The sequence below is a fragment of the Pygoscelis adeliae genome, unplaced genomic scaffold (genome assembly GCF_000699105.1).
Source record: "Pygoscelis adeliae isolate BGI_AS28 unplaced genomic scaffold, ASM69910v1 Scaffold166, whole genome shotgun sequence".
Classification (NCBI taxonomy): domain Eukaryota; kingdom Metazoa; phylum Chordata; class Aves; order Sphenisciformes; family Spheniscidae; genus Pygoscelis; species Pygoscelis adeliae.
The window spans coordinates 3136042-3157349 of record NW_008825156.1 but is presented as its reverse complement, the minus strand read 5'-3'; the positions used below and the strand labels follow the sequence as shown (position 1 = coordinate 3157349).

Below are 21308 nucleotides of genomic sequence, written 5' to 3'. Positions count from 1 at the left end.
GAACCAAAGAGAGCCTTCTATTACTCTGTTCCAAGTATTCTGTCATTTTCTGAAGCTGTAAATCTCAACATTATGTTCTGTTTAGGATATTTCAGTCTAACATCTAAACTGGACACAAAAAAACTCCATGGAAAGTTTTACACCTGACCATGTAAACGCATTTCTACAAGTCTCTACATTTTTTTAGCCTCAGTTCTGTGTAATGTAGGTCCCAGATACAAATACTGAGTAGAATCAGCAGTATCAAAGAGGAAGAAGTCTTAGAGATATGCAATGAAACTTAAAAAGTGACTGTCACCACAGATTTCCATTTTATCATTTGTTTAAGGTTACTTCTATTCCACATGATAAAATAATATTTTGTATTCTTTTAAAACAGAATTAAGAATCAAACCACAACAGGTGCCATGAAACAGCAAAAGAGAAGATTGTGAATTTTTGTTTTCTGAAGACTGACAACATCCCCTCCCACCACAACCTGTGACTTGCATTCCCAATGAAAACATTAGATTCACCGTGAAGCAAAAATCAATCTGCGTGTTCTTAAGAAACTGGCATGCAGTTTCAAAGTAATCCTTTCAAACATGAAAATTTAATTTTTCTTTTTGACAAGCTCACACCTACTAGCTCAAGATAAGATCACTGATAATAAGACTTATGCTCTCAAATATCCATATCAGTGTTGGAAGTAAGAATTGTTTTAATAAGTGTTCTCCTTGTCCAACAATCCACTCAAGAACATGAAACAAAGGGTAGGATCAAATAAAGGCTTCAGACCTGAATCAGTTCTTCATACCAGTATTCAAGACAGATCACTTAAGGTGGAAAGATTGCCTTTCGCCAACTTCTCTAAATATAAGATGCTGAGAAACAGATTTGCCACACAAATCCACAGCAGAATCCCTTATATATCATGTACTGTATTAAGCAAGGTGGTATCAGAGCAACCAATGATACAGTGCATGAATCCAATGATACAGCATATGAAACCTGTGTATTTGACCAAGCTGCCAGTCTGATGTGTTGAACTTACCACCCCAGGTACAACAGCTGAGCCCAAACTATTACTTTTCCCCTGGGAAAGGGCTAATAGCAGGACTTACAGGCTCACATAATGCCACAAGCATAGCTTGTTCTCATTAGGCTTGTATGCAGCCAGGTGAAAAACTTCTGCTTGCATGGTATCGCAGCAGCCTCAATGATCCAATCCACTGAGCAAACTGGAAAGACTTCAATGACATACACTGCAGGAGAAGAGCCATCTCCCCATGTGGTTTTTATGGTAAGGAAGAAATACATTTAAAATGAGAATTTGAAACATCCACAATAATTAAAAACCTTGTAATGCTTTCTATCTCACTTCCTGTTCTTATTTCCTCACAAAATTCTGAAAAATTCTTGTAACTGTGCTCCCAAGAGTCACAAAGGTTTTTTTATAACTGTAAGCCAATTATTGTCTAAGTTTTTATAAATACACAGCTATTTGCTCTAAAAGTGGGTGCTGCTTTTTCATTTTCACTGCATTACCACAGTGAGTAATGCATCTTTAGGAAAATCAGGATGCCTTCATCTTTTCTTTGTAGTGGTTAAATCCTAAAAAGGGAGCAGTAGCAGATCAAGAAGTCAAAGAAAAAAAAAAATCAATTAACTGTTTGCTATTTCTGGAATCTACTTCTCTGCGTTAAGTCATAAACCCTTTCCCAAAAATACCGAAGAAAAAGGGTTTTCCTCCATCCACACGTTAAAAAAAAAACAAACCAACAAAACACACACACACACACCCCACGAGAAATCAAAATAGGGGACGAAACAGAGAAGACATGAGAAGGGAATAAGATTCAAGACCTAAAAATCATATCCTACGCTTACATCTGTACAGAGAACAAAGAACTTACAAAGTACTATATCTTGGCATACACAAAAGCAATAAAGGAATTACATAAGTTATATATACCTGAAATGTATCTTGTCCTAGCACTTAATCAAATGTTAGACACCATAATATCTTGTCTGGATTAAAGTGGCCGAAATCTGTTAGATGAAGTTTGTTAGGTGGCTTTCATCCCTTCCCCCCCATAATCTCATGAGGTCCAGCAGACCCTGGCTTCCCCCCCCCCCCCTTTATTTTTCTGTCTATAGAAATAAACCAAGGTCTCAGATTTTCAAGGCTTTGAATGGGTTCACACTTTCAAAGTGTGAAACCAACTAACAGTGGAGGCTGCATGTAAACCTTAGCAACTTAAAAAAGCTGGACAAAAGGGATTTCCACTGAAGCAATTACCAGTAGGAAAACTGGCTATTTAATGCTTCTTAATTTAACACTTAAGAGCACAAACATTATGCCAAACAATGTTCTGGAAAAACAAAACACATCGTAAGAACTCCTTACTGGCTCCCTAAGCACTTGTTACCAAGGAAGGAATTGTTTACATTAGCTCTACACTTGGGAAGAGAAGGAGGAATGGGAAAATGGGAGCTAAAGCGGCAAAATGTAGAGGTGACATTTTCGGAACCATACTTCTAAGGAACTATCAATTTTTTTTCTCCCTGATAATGAAATAAAAAAGGGTCTTTATAAAGTTTTTATTTGCTTTTGCTATGATAAAAAAACTGCAAGGCATCAACAGGAGCATAGGTCTTAGTAATCTTTGCTGGTATCTGATTACACGTGATATCCACTGAATTTATAGAGACCTCAGCAATCAATTGCCAGGAGACTAAGAATAAACCCTTAGGCAGGTTTTAAAACAGGAGACAGTTTAGCATTTTTGTCCTCACAGGATTAGATGCATCATTTTTACTTTTTCTTCTCCTTCCTCCTCCTCCTTTCACGAATAAGTTCTGTTGGTTGAATGCTGGGGCAAAGGCACGGGTTATATTAGACCACGTAAAAAACACATGCAAAGTTCAGAGGTAGCTTCTACCTTTGACAACTTCAGTTTAAATCAGAGGCAAGACAGCCAACAGGCAAAGGAGATGAGCCACCAGGTGGGAGCACAAACAAGTACCTGTCATTTAGGCGGCTACCCAGTAAACCAGTCTTTGAAACTTGCTGTGCGCCATGGCATAGCAACAACTTTAAGCATCACAGCAGAAACACGAGTTTCTCTCTTTTCTGAATCTTTCCTTAAACAGTAGCTTTACAATGACTTACAACATAAGCACAAAGGCCAGAAAGAATGGCAGGGCTCGTAGCTTAAATGACTCATTGATAAATGAAAGCTGGAAACATCAGACAATTGAAAACAAACACCATCACCAGCGTAAAAGTACATGCATAACCCAAGTTCAAACCAAATCCAAAATCCTTAAATTAAAAGCAGGGAAAAGCAGTCTGTGTGCTCGCCAGAACAGCACTGCCTCGGTGAGTTTATGGCCCCACAGTGACAAATGAGTTTGAAAGGATCAACAGAACAACTCCATAAACAGGTAGAGTTGGAACCACTAAGATATCTCCTGTCTCATTGATCTGTAGTACACTACCCAGTAGCCCAGCATATTTTCAAGCTACATAATGCATACTACCTATTAAGGAGTAACTTTTCAGAACTAACATTCTTAAGAAAAGGAGTCAGAAGAACAATGAAGAACTAATGAAGTCATTTCTACTAATACAAAAAAGTAACCAATTAAAGAGAATATTCCATGAAATTCCTATGAGGGTAACCTAAATGATATATTTCTCCTTGACTATTTCCCCTGCGCGTCCCCCCCCCCCCTTTTTTTTTTTTGTTTTTTGTTTTTAAGATTCCACTGTTACAGAACCTGACAATAAAATTCATCAACACAACAGAAAAAGGAAACATAAGTAGCATTTACACCAGAAGTTTCTTGACCTAAAGTTCTGGGGTCAGCCAGGTAAAAAGGAATTAATCTAACCCCAAATCCTCATTTCTGCACTATTTTTCCATCCATAAAAGGAGGTATGGATGAGATTTCTTTGCAGAGAACACTGTAAATTGATAGCTTTGTTCCAGTTCACTACAGTTTCTTATTGATTTTCTCTTGTTTTAGCCTGCATTAATTTGTTAATCCCTTCTCTGTAACAGTTCTAATGAAAAATTAAGAAGGAAAAACTGCATGCTTTAGGGCCTTTTCCACCAAACTCTTGCTTCAAACCATATTTTCACTTGGATTTGGAACACGTCCATGCACATACCCTGGGTTAGACCTGACTCACCTCAGACTAGGATGGATACTATTTACATTGAAACCTTTCTGTTTAGGCTCCTCATGGATGAACAAGGCAACTGAAACAACATCAGTGAGGCAGAACTGGTTTTCTGCACTAACAGTTGTCACCTTCCAAGGTTGCTGCTCACAGAGGCTTTGTCTTAACACCACGTACATTTTTTAAGCAATTTTGCAGCACTCCCCACGGTTGATTAGCAGGCATTAACTGCATCATGCACGTGAATGGCACTAGTGAATGTTCATGGCATTTGTTGGTGCAAAGAAATACTTCAGAGGAGCAATGAGCTGGATCACAAGTTGTCTCTGAACTCAGAGTGAGTCGCAGTCATGGTGCATTGTTATTAGAATAATCCATACAGAAGGATGGGACCCAGTCAGTATTTTTAATTTAAGGAATATAGTAAGAGCATATGCAGGTCACAGAGTTACAAACAAGACAACTTAGATTAGCCATTTGGCTATTAATTGGCTTATTAAATACAGCTGCTAATTTGGTCTCATTGTTAGGGCTACACTACTGACAGCTCATGCATATCTGCAGAAGCCATGGCTACTGCTGCAAGTAGTTTTAGTCTCTTTCCACTTCCCTGATACCTCCAAGTGAGGTATTAATTTGGAATTCTAACTGCAACACGCTATCAAATGGAAAATGAATTTATGAATTACGAAATTAAGGCTTCGCCCACACTTACATTTATAACACCTCAGTCATCACATGCTGGGTGGGTCTCCAACTCTTGACTTCATCCCATGTCAGTCCTCTCCTACTTCACCCAAACCGTAGGCAAATCAACACTTCGTGGTCTCCCATACAGATTACAAAGCAGCCTGACCTCTGGCTGCCACCTCAGTGCTACAGTACAATCCCAGCAGAGCAATTCTGGTCATTTTAAACCAACCCTCACCTGCAAAAGTGATAACTGGAAAACCTCTAGTTTGTACTCACACAGCATATGCTCTCTGGCATGCAAAGGCAGTATGGGAGCTTTCCTTTGCCATTCACTTGGGGGGAATTTGATTTCCCATCTCCCTTTCTACAATGCCAGCTGCAGAGAAATTGGTATGGGTGATGGGAAGCACAGTGCTGGGAACAATCACCTCCTCTTTGCTTTCCAAAAATCACACATCTAGAGTTGGTGATACAGGCTCTGCTTATAACCACAAGGAGAAGAGGAAAGCAAAGCTCCCCATCCTCTTACCTAGTGTTAAATAGCCGAGCTTCACTTCACCAAATTATTTACGATAAAACTGCGACTAGGTTACGGTTTTCATGGAGCAGACTAGTATTTCCAGAGTAACCTCTGTTGCCTAACACACTCGTATTCCTAACTTCCAGAAATGACTTTGCTATGAGTGTTAAATGTCTCTCTACCCAGGCCATAAGATATTCTTTACAAACCACGGTCATGTCTTAATGGGATAAGAAAAGCACAGAATAAATAGCATGGCTACCTAGCCAAAAAGTTTCATTTGAATTTCAGCAGTTTGTTACTGCTCTCAATTTCCTGCTAGGAGAACAACAGGGAGAACCAACTGACCTAAGAAGTAAATCCCGTTTCCTCATTTCCTGTGATACAACTGTAAACTCCTCTCAATCTTCCTGCAGTGTGGCCAACATTAGTGTTATTCTCCCACACAGGGCATGCAGATCGCACAAACACACCTAATCTAACACAGACTTTGTATTTTGTATGCAGACTGCAGTGTTATTCTTTTGATACATCCTCTTTGGGGTTTTTTTCCCCTAAGGATAATTTCAACAATTTGGTCTCTATTTCCGTCCTTAATTGCAACTTCTCATTTGCACAGTAGTTGTACTTAGAACCCACTTCTCCATGGCCTTTATTTTCCTTTCTTGTCACTTAAAATGAATTAATAAGCCAAGAACTTGATTTCTACTCTTGCAAGAATATTAAAGGGACCATCTCTACATTACCATTTTTATCACTGCATCTCTAAAACAGCATAACAAATCCAACCTGCACCAATCAAGGAAAATTCAACAATGCCATTTCTTAAAGGACATAGATCAAAACCAACTTGTAAAAGACACCAATTCATGACCAAAAAAACCCCCACTGCACTACTTGCTTAGCAAGTGAGAAACTCCACATCACTTCAACTTAAGAATGAGGATAATTTAATCAATTGGTCCAGAAGGACTTCACAAACCCCACAGTAAAAGACAAGCTGGCCTTTACCTCGCCTTCTATGGGGGTCTCTCCTCATGAATAATCACTAGATGGACAGATCTAACAGCATGAAACAAACATCCAGGGAAAGTAACACACACTAACTGAAATATAACACAAGTAGTAATCTGACCTGTCTGGAGCATGCAGACATCAACTAACTTTCCCTTCTAGTGGTATCACAAGAGAGAAAGCTTAATGAGTAAAGGGCTGGAGTGGAATATGTACCACCTAGGTTCTCTTCTCAGCTTTCCAGCTGACTTGCCCTTGAGTCATTTCTCTATTTCCACTCCCATCCCCTGCTTGTTTTCATTATTAGCTATGAGTATTGCCAAGTAAGAACCACGTTTTACTATGAATTTTTCCAGGGCCCACATCTGTTTCTGTGGCACAGTTAGGAGCTTTGAGGCAAGCTGGCAAATCAAAGAACAAGGAACAGAGTTTACTGAAACTGTTTTTCACAACACTTCTATCAAACTATATCCTTGGATTATCTAAAAGTTAATGAGCTCGAAAAACTAGAGAGACTTTTTTGCATTTACCTCCTTCCCTAATACCCAAGGTTTTTTTAAGCAGTTTATTGGATCAGTTACTACACATACATTCTCAAACTCTGAGCAGTAAAATCTGGTTTAGGAAAGTTCAATTTGTTGTTTCTCTCCCACAAAAATATAAACCTCTTGTTTTAACCATTCAAAATAAAGAACATAGCCACAAATATTTACAGTACCCAAACAACTAAGTATAAAAAAAGCCATGCACACAGCACAGAGATGATGTATATGTAACACTATCAGGTTATTTAATACCCTTTAAAGTCTCAACTACAGCTTTACTTAGAGAGGCCTCTAACAATTTTCCCCGAGAAGTCAAAAAATACACACACAGTTGTCATTTTTTGTAAACCAAAAGGTTCCATTTTCAATATTATTGTGTCCATATGTTAAGGTAGTAACGATGTTTATACATTAACCTATCAGTCATATAATAATCAACTAATGAATTACCATTATAGCAGATATCTTAGAATTGTGTTGTAGGTAGATGCTTAATATTTTGCAACATGAATGGGGGAAAAAGGGAAAAAACAAGAATATACTAAAGACAAAGCTATCTTAAATACTTAAATTAAACAAAAATGACTCATTACTGCAACTGCCACTGAAAAGAGTGGCAATAAACTTTGACTGCAAAGAACCATGAGAATGTCTGTATTCATGATGGCATTCCCTGAAGAAAGGAATCATACAGAGGATTCAAACCAATCTGTATTGCACAGGACAAATGTACACACACTGGGACAAACATACACACTGGAATTATGGACCATAGTAGGATCAAGATAAACACAGCAGGTACAGGTTGCCACAAGTCCATCAGTTATTTTCATTCCCTGACACAACTGGCCCCTACATCCACCATCAAGATTTAAGTTGGGTGATGGTAAAACTAAGGAGGGAATTAAGCCCAAGAAAACACATACCCAAAAGTGACAGTGTGACACAGAATTTTTTCTAATTTCTTAACTGAAATTTCAGATCTCCCTCCTCAGAAAACTGTAATCTAGCATAGCTTGCTTTAATTAGAGAAAGGATATGATGAAAACATGGCTCCACGTGAACAGTGCTGCATATCCAAATTGACTGTAGCCCTTCCTTCCACCCAGTTTAGAATCATAGAATCATTAAGGTTGGAAAAGACCTCTGAGATCATCGAGTCCAACCGTCAACCCAACACCCCCAGGCCCACTAAACCATGTCCCTAAGCGCCTCATCTACACATCTTTTAAATACTTCCAGGGATGGTGACTCAACCACTTCCCTGGGCAGCCTGGTCCAATGTTTAACCACTCTTTCAGTAAAGAAATTTTTCCTTACGTCCAATCTAAACCTCCCCTGGCGCAACTTGAGGCCATTTCCTCTCGTCCTTTCGCCAGTTACTTGGGAGAAGAGACCAACACCCACCTCGCTACAACCTCCTTTCAGGTAGTTGTAGAGAGCAATGAGGTCTCCCCTCAGCCTCCTTTTCTCCAGGCTAAACAACCCCAGCTCCCTCAGCCGCTCCTCATAAGACTTGTTCTCCAGACCCCTCACCAGCCTCGTTGCCCTTCTCTGGACATGTTCCAACATCTCAACATCCTTCTTGTAGTGAGGGGCCCAAAACTGAACACAGTATTCGAGGTGCGGCCTCACCAGTGCCGAGTACAGGGGCACGATCACTTCCCTGCTCCTGCTGGCCACACTATTTCTGATACAGGCCAGGATGCCGTTGGCCTTCTTGGCCAACGTTGGCCTTCTTGGCCGCCTGGGCACACTGCCGGCTCATGTTCAGCCGGCTGTCGACCAACACCCCCAGGTCCTTTTCCGCCAGGCAGCTTTCCAGCCACTCTTCCCCAAGCCTGTAGCGCTGCATGGGGTTTAGCAAGAACGTTCAGCCCTGCACAATGACTTCTCACTTGTTTATTGATGCAGCAAATGTTTGCTGCAATGTGAATGACATGCTGAACATACCAAAAACAATAAAACGATAGCTATTAAAAACAAAAATATCAAACGGACTGGAAAAGCATTTTGACAAGGAGGAAACATTAAACTAGGTCTTTGTAGCATTTGCTAAATACAGAGGCTTATCGTATTTCAGGCCATTTGTATTTAATTGTGCTTTCATCTGAAGAGCAGTGGATATGAATGCACATCAGGCAGCAGATGAGTCAGATGTTCTGAAGAGGTCCAATCAAGGACGCCCCACAACGCAAGAGCACTGCATGCATAATGTCTCGCACAACTGACTTCAGCTGTAGCCTGAAAATTCTTTTCAGCACCTCATCCCATTCCATGGTGGCACTGAGAAGAAAATAGTAAGTAGACCTGCAGTCACATAATTCAAAAAGTTTAAGCACATGAGACTCCAGGAACCTGATGTCCACACACCCTTTTAAAGCTGCCAGGAAGACATACTCAGATTAGTAGATAATTATCTAAAACTCAGGCTTTTGTTCTTCCATTGTTTCAGTTGAAAGATAAAAGCGCTCGTACTTCTCAAGGTCAATGCTTCCAGAAGAGTTTGTCAAATGAAGTCAAACTCACAATGGAATAGGTCACTCACAACACTTCAAAAATCAGGTTTTGGAGTGGTAGACAGACACAGACATTATATCAATTTCAGCACAAAGAAAGGAGAATCCCTGGTCTTTGGTGGAGAAAGCAGGTAAACCATGGGCATGGAGACAAGGAGCAGCACAGGAGGTTAAATCTACTGCACTGTCCTTGAGGTAAACTAGCATGCCTTTTATACCGTCCTCTAATCCTTAGATTAGTTTCTCCATTTTGGTTTTAACAATATTAACTGAAGTGCAGAGGCCATCAGCAGACCACAACGTTGCCAAAAATTCAGCTGAATCATTAAAAGTGATTTATAAAAATAGACAGTGGATAAAAATCATTGGTTGTAATCCTCAGCTGTTAAACTGGCTCTCTGCATTAAACACGCAAATTGGAATTGTTAATTCAAGGTAAACATGGAAAAGAACTCATCTTCTCTGTACTCCTTTTAATTCAGCGCTCAAATCAAACCTCGTCTCCATACAACAAATGGAAAAAGGGATAGCTTGTATGTAAACGAAAACCAGCTCAAACTCTACATAGCCTACATACTGCAATTTAATGCATTTTTAAGTATAAATTCTAGCTCTGGCATTATTTTGTAATGTTGAAGTGAAGCAATTTAGGCTATTTTCTGCTTTTTCCTTTTCTCATCAACACAGCTCCTCTTAGGGTACAAATGAGGCTAGCTCTTGATCACGCTCTTCTTAAATCATCTTCGTGCTGTTAGCTCTGCAAAGAACGATGCCTGCTCCAGAACACTGCCATTGCTAATCACTCAAATCAGGTCTCTCATAGGTCTATAAGAAGGAAGAGTGCTGAGGGCAGCAGAATGAAGGTGAGATTGTTTTTCTCCTCCTTTTCAATGAATATATCTGAACACATCCCTTTCCTTCATCTTCATAGATCACTCATCCTGTCAAGCCTAAGTTCCCCTGCACAAAAGCTATGGCTGCCTTGGCTTTGTATTGTACGAGAACCAACAGAACTACATGCTTGAGGCATTGCCCAAAGCACAAATGAAAAACAGCATGCAACAGATTCAACAATGGTGTTCTCTATGGATATTTAGTGACAAAAGCAGGGACACCCATCTCAAAAAGAGTAAGAAAGTTGTTTGAGACTCAGTGGTGTCAACACTGACTAAACAAATTATTCATTACTGCAGCATCCTAGGCTCTGAAGCTCCACTTCACATCTGTGAGTGCACACATTCACAGAACACTGATGATGGGGAAGGGCAGAGGCTGACTCTTCTAACCAAAGTCTCACCATGGGAGACTACCAGGAGGCGGAGATGCAGTACACACATTGCAGCTGAAGCTGTCAACCTGTACTTTCCCCTTGCATTTTGACTGCCAGCTACCCCACAGGGAGATGCATAACTTTTGACTGGTTATCTGCCCAGATGAGACCTGCACATTGCCCGCCAACAGGCCAATTGCCAAATGCTGCCTCTCAGCTACTAAAAAGCCAAGAAAATGGTTTGTAGGCAGTACAGGTTGCATGTGTGTCAGACTACAGAAAAAAACTTGAGTAGTTTTCTTTCTGATCATCTTTATGCTTGAGGATAAATCATTTTGTATCAAATTAGCCATATGAAAAGAAAGCCTCCAGTATGACTCAAGGATGTTATAAGGTAGAGAAAGATTCTAGAAGCTGCACCATTATTATTTATCAGCCAAAGAAAGGCCATTGGCTAAACTGTTACAGAGCGCTTCAGACAAAAGCAGCACTGCAACTGCGGAGGGTCCCGGCTCATCTGCTAGGCTGTATTCCAGGTGCAACTGTCTCCTGCACACATTGATATCTGAGAGAACTTGGCATCTTCTGCTAATGGTAACTCTGGTTCCACCAAGGAAAAATCAGTTTCTGAATACAAAAGCCTTTTAAGACATTTTAAATAATTGAATCGTATTAACTTCTGTGCTTACAGGAAGAGCAGCAAGGGCTTGGGCTGCAGCATTTGAAAAGGTTCTATTACGAAATTGTTCTGATTATTTTAATGCACCCCAAAAAAAAAACCCAAACCTGGGAAAAAATGCTAATTTTCTTCTTTACCTGAGATGCTCCATTTAGGCAAGGCACTGAAATAGGGATGTTACACAACAGCTCCAAGCATTGTTCAGATGCTATGCACGCCTCCTGCCCATCGGGAACCACTGCGTGCCTTCCAAGTTGCCCATAGTCCGCTCTGCCCCAGGTGAATACCTTGCCAGTTTCTAAACACAAAACACATTTCAAGATTACTTATTCAGTAGGTTTCTGGAACATCTGGATACCAATTCAAAACTAGAACAACACTTCTTAATGCATCTTATCTAAAGCTTCAAAAACCTAGTGAAAACTTACTTTTGGGAGCAGAAGAAAAAATACTAAAACTAGCTAAAGACATATTATGATGTACTTCTATGCAGTTACTCAAACTTCATTAACCTGTTTTTTAGCAGAATAACATCTGTAGGATGGCCTGGGCTATAAATGAAACCATGTCAATACAGCTGCATAACCTGGACATTCTGCATACATTATATACACTTTGGTTATACAAAGGACATATTTTTATCTTAACAGAAGCATACACAAAACAGCTTATTCTGAAACATAAAAGATTCTTGTCTATTCCCAGTCTTTGCCATAAAGACATCCATCACATCCTGTATTTAACATACAGTTTATGTTTACCTGATAGAAGTTACCTTCTGTCACAACTTCTGTTAGCAGAGTAACAGCCCTCAGGACAGCAACTGGTTAGTCAGGAACACCACCGCAGCTGTCATTAAGCATTGGAAATGCACCAGTTTGTCTTTACAGGAATCACACATTGGCCACAGAAAGAGAACTTTAAATGAAATCAGCACTATATCGATCACCCTTCTCTCCACACATTATACCAGGTTCACTGCTGTGGGACTGACACCCAAAAGTCCATTCTCCAGTATGGATAACATCCATAAAGCAATTCTTTTTACCTTCAATTCCCAATATTAAAAAAAAAAAAAAACAACCAACAACAACACAATCGTACTAAGCAATAGCCTTATTTTCTTAATGAAGTAACTAGATCTCTGCAGGTAAGTCATGAAAAGCTGTCCCTTCGAGGCTTCCAATTAAAAAAAGTTATATACGCAGAGCATAAACAGTATGTTCTCAACTCGGTTTTGACTAGAAGCAGCAATCTGCATTCCAGCCCAGAAGGAAGCCTGCAATGACCCTGAGTTGCGTACACACTTCAGCCAAGCCTCAAACTCCTCTCTAGAATTGAACTCAAGTCACCAAGTCATAACTCAAATGATGTGGATTTGAGGAAAATATGAAGAAGTCAAGCAAGTCAGCTTCAACACACACACTTCTCCCCTTGTCAGTCAGTACAGACAGATCCCACAGAGGGGTCAGGAGCCGGGGGTACCGGTCACACCGCCCAAAGATGACAACTGTTTTCTTAACGCATGCCATAACATAAACCTTCGGAAACCTAAACATCTCTGTTTTCCTTTGGGTGCTGCTAAACTGTCTTGAAGGGGACACAGGTGGGCACTGCTGGTTTGTGGAGTTTAAGCTGATAACGTATCATGTAAATAAACTGGAAACCTCTAACTTCGTATATTTAAACAGACAAGAAGTACATGCATTTTCCTCGGAAATCTGCTAGCAGCGGTATCTTTTACTCCAATCCTTGCAACAGTTTTTCAGATGTATTCTCTCAGTTCACTGATAATGCTTCCTCTGAAATAATTAAGTGATGAAATTAGTTGTCCCCTTCTCTCAAGGGCACAAATACTTTCTTCCTTTGGAGCTTCCTAGCAGTTCAGGAAAAAGTTGAAACCAGTCACATACTACTTTTGATACAAGTGAGGTCTTTCAATATAGTAGCTTCATTTTTTTTTTTAGACTAAAGCATTAAAACAAGTTTCATTAAAAGAACTACCAGTATACCTTACAGAGATTAGGAAAACAGTTTGCAGTTTAAAAAACATGCTTATTCTGGAGGTAATATATTTACTTTGCAATTTGTATAGATCTCTGCTAAAAACATGGGCAGCTACAAAAATGTTGCAAGAAGTCTCCTACATCAGTACGTTACATAGCAAATTTAAATGTAGACTAAGCTTCAGGCTTTTACATCAGACCAGGTTACTGCACCTATCCAGAACCCTATTAATGGACTAGAAAAGGACAGGCAGACTGCTTTATTTTGTATCAATACAGGAACTGAAGCTGAGTTTTACGAAATTCAAAGCCAGAAAGAATTTCTGTAACATCTAGTTAGATCATTAACATACCATAGGCTCTCAAGCGCTACCCAGACATTGCTGTATTGATCCCAAGGACCATAATTTAACTAAAGCATTTCAACTCTCAGAAGCCAAAAGCATCAAGTGCCACAGGCAATAAAAATCAGCAACCTGCAAGGCGTCTGGAAAGGCAAGCAGTGTATTTAATAATACAGACCCAGATCCTCATATGGAGTCTATAGCACTGTCCTGTACACAGGAGCAGCAGAGGTTCCTCTCAAGTCTGACTTTTGGGGAGGGAGGCGGGGGGAATCTTTCCCCAACCAAATCTCATGCTCCGCCTGGACCGAGACATGAACAAGAAACACCAGCCACTCACGTAACAAAAATGATCCTTTGCATCATCACATCAGGGTACTGCTCCACCTTGTCTCAAGTCTTGTCTGCTGCTGGTGTCTGGATTCAGATGAAGGCAGTCTAAAATCCCAACACACACCTGACCAGTTACTCACTAAGAAAATAATTTTCCTGCCCTGCCCGTGACCAGAAGAAACCAGGGAGCAGCCGACACGATCACCATCTTGATGACAAGCTGCTAGAGCAAGTTCTGTGCAAAGCAAGCAATTCTGTTCCCCTCTGCCAAGGGCCTGTGAAAGGTGGAGAGAAGTGCAGTGGTCTACAGCTTCCTCAACTGCAAGATCAGAATAAAACACCACGACCACCTACTCTGAAGTCAAGCTAAACTGCATATGTAATTTCCCTTTAAGAATTAAAGGCTAGCAAGTCCATCATCTGCCCCAAGCTGCTGCCCCCATGTTTAATTGTTTTTACCTTTCAGAAACCATCCCCCTTTTCAACAGGATTAATTTGTCTAACTACAGTTACCATCAGCTGCTTATTGCATCTTTACCAGTGACTGGAAAAAGCCCCTCTCTCCACTATCTAGTATCTTCTCCATGTGCCAGCGTCTATACAAGTTTGGCCTTTTTTTCTACTACACCATGGGTATTGGTCTCCTTAAGGTTCACTCTGCAATTCTGTTACTGGATCAATTTTTGAGGCCCTATGTTGAAATTTCAACAGTAACACCAAGTTGAAATGGAAGTAATAGAACTGGAAACAGTATGATCCCAGTGGTTTTATTCAGCCTTACAAAGGCTCTTAAGTATGCTCACCTCTATTATTGCAAGTTATTTCAGTAAATTCAGTGGAACTGAAGAATGCAAGTATATTTGAAGGATTAAAACCAGACAGCAATAATGCTTAGCTACAACAAAACACCTTCCATCCACAGACTCGATTTTCTTTCACTGGACAAGCAAGCACAGAATTACTTACACATGCAAAACCCAACAGAGCCTTTAGGAGAACATAAACTGTTTCTGTTTACAAACAGAAATAATTGTAATTAACTTTTTCCTTTTTGCCACTATAAGGGAAACAAGTTTCAGGTGGTTATTGGTAGGCAAACATGAAGAACACCCATTAAAAAAATTAAAGCCAGATAATTACATTTTTACTTATAGGAAGAACTTCTTGAATGCCTGAAGATTAGGTAAGCAACCAGTTCCTTCTCAGTGCTTATCAACTCCGTTCTCACTTCTGATTGGCAGAAATTCATTCCCTAGACTTGCTCCTGTTTGGTAGGCATTCCCCTTCCCATGCTCAGTCTCCTGCTAATGGTCAATCATACCTAATTTTCAGCCAAACACACCTTTTAAAAAAAAATTAAATCTGTCTTTTCTGTGAGAGAACCTAACAGAAGCTGATTTAGACGTCTTCTCTATGAAATACTGATTATGTTTTCAGCAAACAAACAAAACAAAACAAAAATTCAGTCTCAAGTGGAAATTTCAGGCTGAGGCAAAAAACAATGCATGGAAAATTCCAGCCAAAAAGGTTAAAGTCTTGTCAAAATCCTAAGCAAAAGAAAGCACTGAGTTATGACAGAAAGCGTTAAGCAATTGTAATGAGAGGTATTGCTACTGTGCTGCTTATAATACAGATGGTATTTTAAAACGTTCTAAGAATATTTGAGAAAAAGACATTAGTCATACAGAGTAAGGAGGTTGCAGGATGAATTACTTAAGAATGAAGGGTGATATAACAAGGAGTGTTGGTCTAATATTAGAATAGAACAGATTTTAATTAGAAGTCAAGAAAACATACACAGTGATGAGTCAACTGGACAGAGTACATCAACCATGGAAGTGGCTGAGGCATCAGAAAATGAGTTATTTCATATCAGACTTTATACAGTAAGAGGGCACAAAAGGCAGGAGTTATTTCTACAACTTGTGCGAAAGAAAGAAGCATATAAAGTTGGAAAGCTTTTCCAATTCTTCTAAGATACTAACAATGCTTCCTAAGACCTTGATCTTGTCATGTTCTAAGCACAGAGGCTCCAATTCCAAAAGGCACTTTGACTCCTCAACTGTGAACATCCACATTGTCCCAGATGACTTCATTGCAACTGTTCCCTTTTTCAGCAGGCAAATGCTACATCAAACAAAGGCCAGAGGGTTCAACACCATTTGGAATTAAGGAGTAATAGATATAATTCATGCATCCTGTGTCATTCTTGAATGGAACATACAGTACAGGAGTTCAGGGAGCTAGAAGAAAAGCTCAGAGGTCAGAAGATTTTTTAGAAAAAATTCCTAGCTGCCCCTTAAGCAAATGTACATACAACAGCATGCTACGTCATTTGAGATTCTACATGGTCATACAGATCTAGTTTCCTCCTGCTCTTTGAACTGTAAACACAGCAGTCTGCATCTGTATACATACAGCAGCAAATCAGCTGAAACACATGCTAACATCCCTCACAGAATACGGATGAAGGTATGTGCATATTCAAGTGCTTGCAGCACTACAATAGCACTCCACTATCAGAAAGGCTCCTCTGCATTTTCTTCACATCATCCTTCTGTCCTTATGCTACCACAAAGCACAGACAGTTGAGAATGGCCTCAAAATTACAATTTCACAACCTTCGGAGTATTGCAAATCCAGCAACATTGCATAAAGCACTTCTAGTTGCTTCCTGCCTGACACTAGCTCTTACTGTGCTGCTTCATGGTGCTCCTGAGGCTGTAGAGCATGTCATTTTACCCTTCTAGCAGTTTCTTAATCAATCTGCTCAGACGCATAAGTATTTGGAGACAATTAGCAATAAAAAAAAAAAATACATTTTAGTTGTAAAAACAGGTTGGTTTCTCAGTAAAACACAACAGACAAACAGGAACATTAAAATTTACTTATTTTCACTAGATTCAGATTCATCTTTATATCAATTTTCCTGTTTTAAGATAATATCATGATTGCACTAGTGTTAAGTCCTTGAAGTCTCTATTCTGTATCCAGGCAAGCTTTGAACTATCTTTTTATAAATACTAGATGAAAGAGTTCAGCTAGGCTATCTCAATTCATGGTTGCATTAACAATTACTTTTCAAATGAACTCTGGATATTCACGCTGAATGCTTAATCTCATTCAGAGTTGAAATAGGAAGGTCTATATAAAATTCCTAATGCTTCCTTTCACATGAAAATTCACAGGAGCAGGTATTAAAAATTGACATTAGCAGGCTGCCTCTGCCTCCTCTCTGCCCCACAATGGGCAAACCAACACCTCTTCCACAACTACAAATCTCTGCTGTCCTTCATGACAATCCCTAATGTCCTTCAACCATTCTGAGAAACTTCCTCGTCTACCTAGAAACAGCCTCTGGACAGGGTAACCTTACAGAAAAACATTCATCCATCCATCCCTAATTCCTTCTTGATTGAAGACAGCTTTAATTCAGCAGCTGGAAACCTGGCATCACTACCACACCTACAGTCTAACACCTGTACCTGTGCATGGTTTCAGTACAAAGCAGGGTTATCTGCTGTGACAAAGGTTTAAATGGCCCCTTCATCCTCTTACATGGAGTTCAGTGTACCAGAGCCGCCCACATCTCTTAACACATCTTCTTTCTATGATCTCCTTACAGACTTCTCCATCTTTATATAATAGGTCACGCTCCTGAATTTTTTTCCATATTCATTTATAATAGCTATGAAAAAATGTATCACTAAAACACAAATCTATGCATAGTATTGAGGTCATGTCTCTTCCGGAAAACTCAGACAAAACAGCAAAAGCATTTCAGGGATATCAGCAACAGAAAATTAGAGATCATTTCAGTTGCCATTTTCAGCCTTCTGCAGTCACGGGTTGCAATACATATCTAGTTCAGAATAGTCCACAGAGCATCTACTCAACACACTGCAGTTCACAAGGGTTTCCAAGCACCCCATGAATAGGCTTAAACCTGCAACAAAAGGCCACAAGTGCCTCAGGAAGAGAACCATGAGGGCATCACGAGTCCTCCTGCAATAGCTATGGATTTGTCAGTTAAAACTCCTATACTCTTCAAGTGGGACAAAAATTTCTGCCATTCTGAGCTGCATCAAACGTCCCCAAATCTGGTGACCAATTTAACCACAAACGTGCAGGCAAGACAAACCAACAAGACACCTAAGGGATTTCACACCACTAGAATCACTGGCTCATCTATGATCCAGCATACAACTGGCTTCTCACTGTGACCTATTCCTATCGCAAAAAAAAAAAAAAAAAAAGGAAATTTAAAAAAGAGGAAATTTAAGAAATCAACCTAGAAGACAATTATGCAACATGAAAGAAAATCCATCCAACCAGGGGGAACTCTGTTGCACGGCATTAATATAAACAGATACAGCATAAGGGAACATCATCAATTCTCCTTTCAGAGCCTCCTGGAGATATCAAAACATTAAACATCCAATGACACGTATGATAATGCGATGTAATGGAAAATACTCAGCTAGGCAGGTGAAGCTATGAGGATGTAGGAGACTCTCCAAAAGACACCAGGACTGTGACAGCCTTTTAGCACAGACTAAATGGTTCAAAGCACAGACTGGGAACTCCTTAGGCAACAGTTTATATCAAGACAACTCGAGAAACTTTGGTCCCAAATAGTTGTTCTCACCCCTAGGCCACCAGCCTTCATTGTGCTTGAACCACCTGTGACAGGGAAGGTAAAAGCCAAGCCAAGGAATCGATCTGGCTGAAAAATAGCCTTGGGAAATGGGAGCTCGGCAACAGCAAGTATTGCAAAAGGCAGTATTGTCCATTTAATAGTCTGTATGATAGGCTAGAAATAGCATGTCATGTGAAACTGCAAGTTAAGTTTATCATGCACTTTACCAACAGATCCATCTTTATCAGGACTGTCGACACCACTGAACATCTAAACAGCTTTGACTTTCATTCATCAAAAAACAGGTATGCTTTTTCTTTTTTGCCTCCATAGTTACACCAAGTTATGTCTCAAGATGGGCAATGTTCAGTTAATGGGATTATTCACATACTTAATAGCATGCTTCACTGCTTTGAAAGACTGGACAAAAATAACTTTTGAGTATGGCAAATTCCAAGATTCTCCAGATACCTTGGAAGTCCTGCCTCTGGGTTTGAGTGTTAGATGGGATAAAGGCTGTTTTGCTTTTACAGGAGAGACTGGAAACATGAAGTACCATACAAAGCTCTGAATAAACAGAAAGAAAAATTAAAATGTAAGAAGTTAAATGCTTGTAAAGTTGTGTTCATACTACTGATATCAAACAGATGTATGATCTTAACTCAAAAAAGAAAATGCTGGGGGAGGTCATGAAGTCCACGCAATCATGAAACAAAGCTGGGGAAGAGGGGTGGGGGCAGGGGGAGATGTTAAAGCACCTATCACACTTTGCATTCATCCTGCAAGATGAGAAAATTCCCTTCTCATTTCTCTCCACTCATGATTAGAGAGTCATGACTGCCTCACCAGCTGTGCCTCTGGCTCATTTTAAATTCAAACTACGATACATAGCTCACTTTTAGACTTTTTATAGCAATGCCTTAAAATGCAGATTGCTGGCTAAATTTAGTTACATGATTAAAAACAAATCTAACTCATCTCTACCCAGCAAACAGAACTGCTGCATTCAAGGTTCAATAGAGGACTTAACTTTTCATCTAAAAAAACAAAGTCCTAACAAAAAGAAGAAAAAACAAAAGAAAATCAAAGCACAATTTAGTGATGCCTCTATAAAAGCAGGATGCATAAAACATTAACCAGCTATGGAAAACTATCTGTAAATGCATCATAGTATACCATAGGGTTTTTGTTCTGTACTTCTGAAAATAAATTCTGCACTATGCTACTACAGCAGTATGAGTCATACACTTTTACTGACATTCTATATTTATATCTCCATGCCCTTCTGCACTGTTATATGCTTTCTTCCATATAGGCCTCCCTAACCTGGAATTTCCTTTCTTCTGCAGTTCAGCATCTTTTCCTCTAACATTCCCCAGAAAACTGAATAGACACTTCTTTCTAAGCACTTATTCAATTCTTTCTGCACACCATTTTGAAAAAGCAACACCCTTGAACTATTATATCATAAGGCATATGTTTTTATTTGTTCGCAGTTATTTTCTTGTGTCTTATTTCCTTATTTCCTTCCTCTTTGTCTGTAAAGGACTGCTCAGGCATTACTCCCCTTTGAGGCAAGGTCCAGGTCTTACTTCATTAGACTTAACACAGTACATTGCTACAGAAAATCTTATTCAAAGATTACAAATTACAGTATATCCATGTTTTCTAGATCATTTTATGAAAAGCATTACCTATAGCTCCAATCTGGCAAACATTTGTGAATCTGCCTAATTTGGACAATGCAAGTGACCCTGCTACTCTCAATATCCCATTGCCATCTGAGCCTATCTAAGAAGGAACAGGCATCTGTCTACAAAAGATAAACAAAGTGAAGGTAGTTAAGTTCCCAGTGCTAATATTTGCCTTGTCAAAAGACTCGAGGGCATACCATGGAAAGACAGACACAGAAATATCACAAGAAATGCTCTGGAACAGCAGTCTAAAAAACTGGGCTTTTTTGCTATTGTCCATAAGATGCACTCCCAAGAACAAATATTCAGAGACCACCTGCACAGAGATTTCACTAGATAACAAGCCTCAGACATGCATGATTCTGAAGAGTAAGAGTCACAATACCTACAAAGAAATAGGAAGCATTTTAAAAATAGTGTTAGATGACCAATCCTGGGATTTGCTAAGTGGCTTTAACTTTCTCAGCAGCTCCAGAAGCAGCCGAGTTCCACATCCAATGGAGTTCAACCCTAACCGTGTGCTGTTCTTAAGAAATAAAGTACAAAGAACGGAACAGTATTACAAAACCAACAATAGTACCTCCAGAGCCTCCCAGGAGATCACCCCACTTGTTCAGAGGCAGAACCATTAGAACAGCAACTACAATAGACTAAGACAGAGTGGGCTGTTCACCTCAAATAACAAGTAGCTGTAACTGCAGCATTCTCACTGACAGGAGAAACAAAACAGTCAAAGAGAATGGGAAGGAAAATTCATGCCCTTTGAAGTCAAGAGATTAATAATGAGCAATAAGGTGATGTATTCCCTCTGGAATATTATCCCCATTTTTCCCTACCCCCAAGCGAGACGGAGTTTAAGAGTATGGGGGGGGGGGTGGGGA

General features: G+C 39.7%; 1 protein-coding gene across 1 annotated transcript in view; it reads right to left on the bottom strand.

The window, feature by feature from the left end:
* The window catches only part of SERGEF (secretion regulating guanine nucleotide exchange factor), a 156991-nt gene that overhangs the window by 109684 nt on the left and 25999 nt on the right, over positions 1-21308 (bottom strand). Inside the window, exon 10 of the mRNA XM_009328608.1 lies at positions 11549-11709. Coding sequence (XP_009326883.1) covers positions 11549-11709 — 161 coding nt within the window. The remainder of the gene's footprint in view (positions 1-11548; positions 11710-21308) is intronic.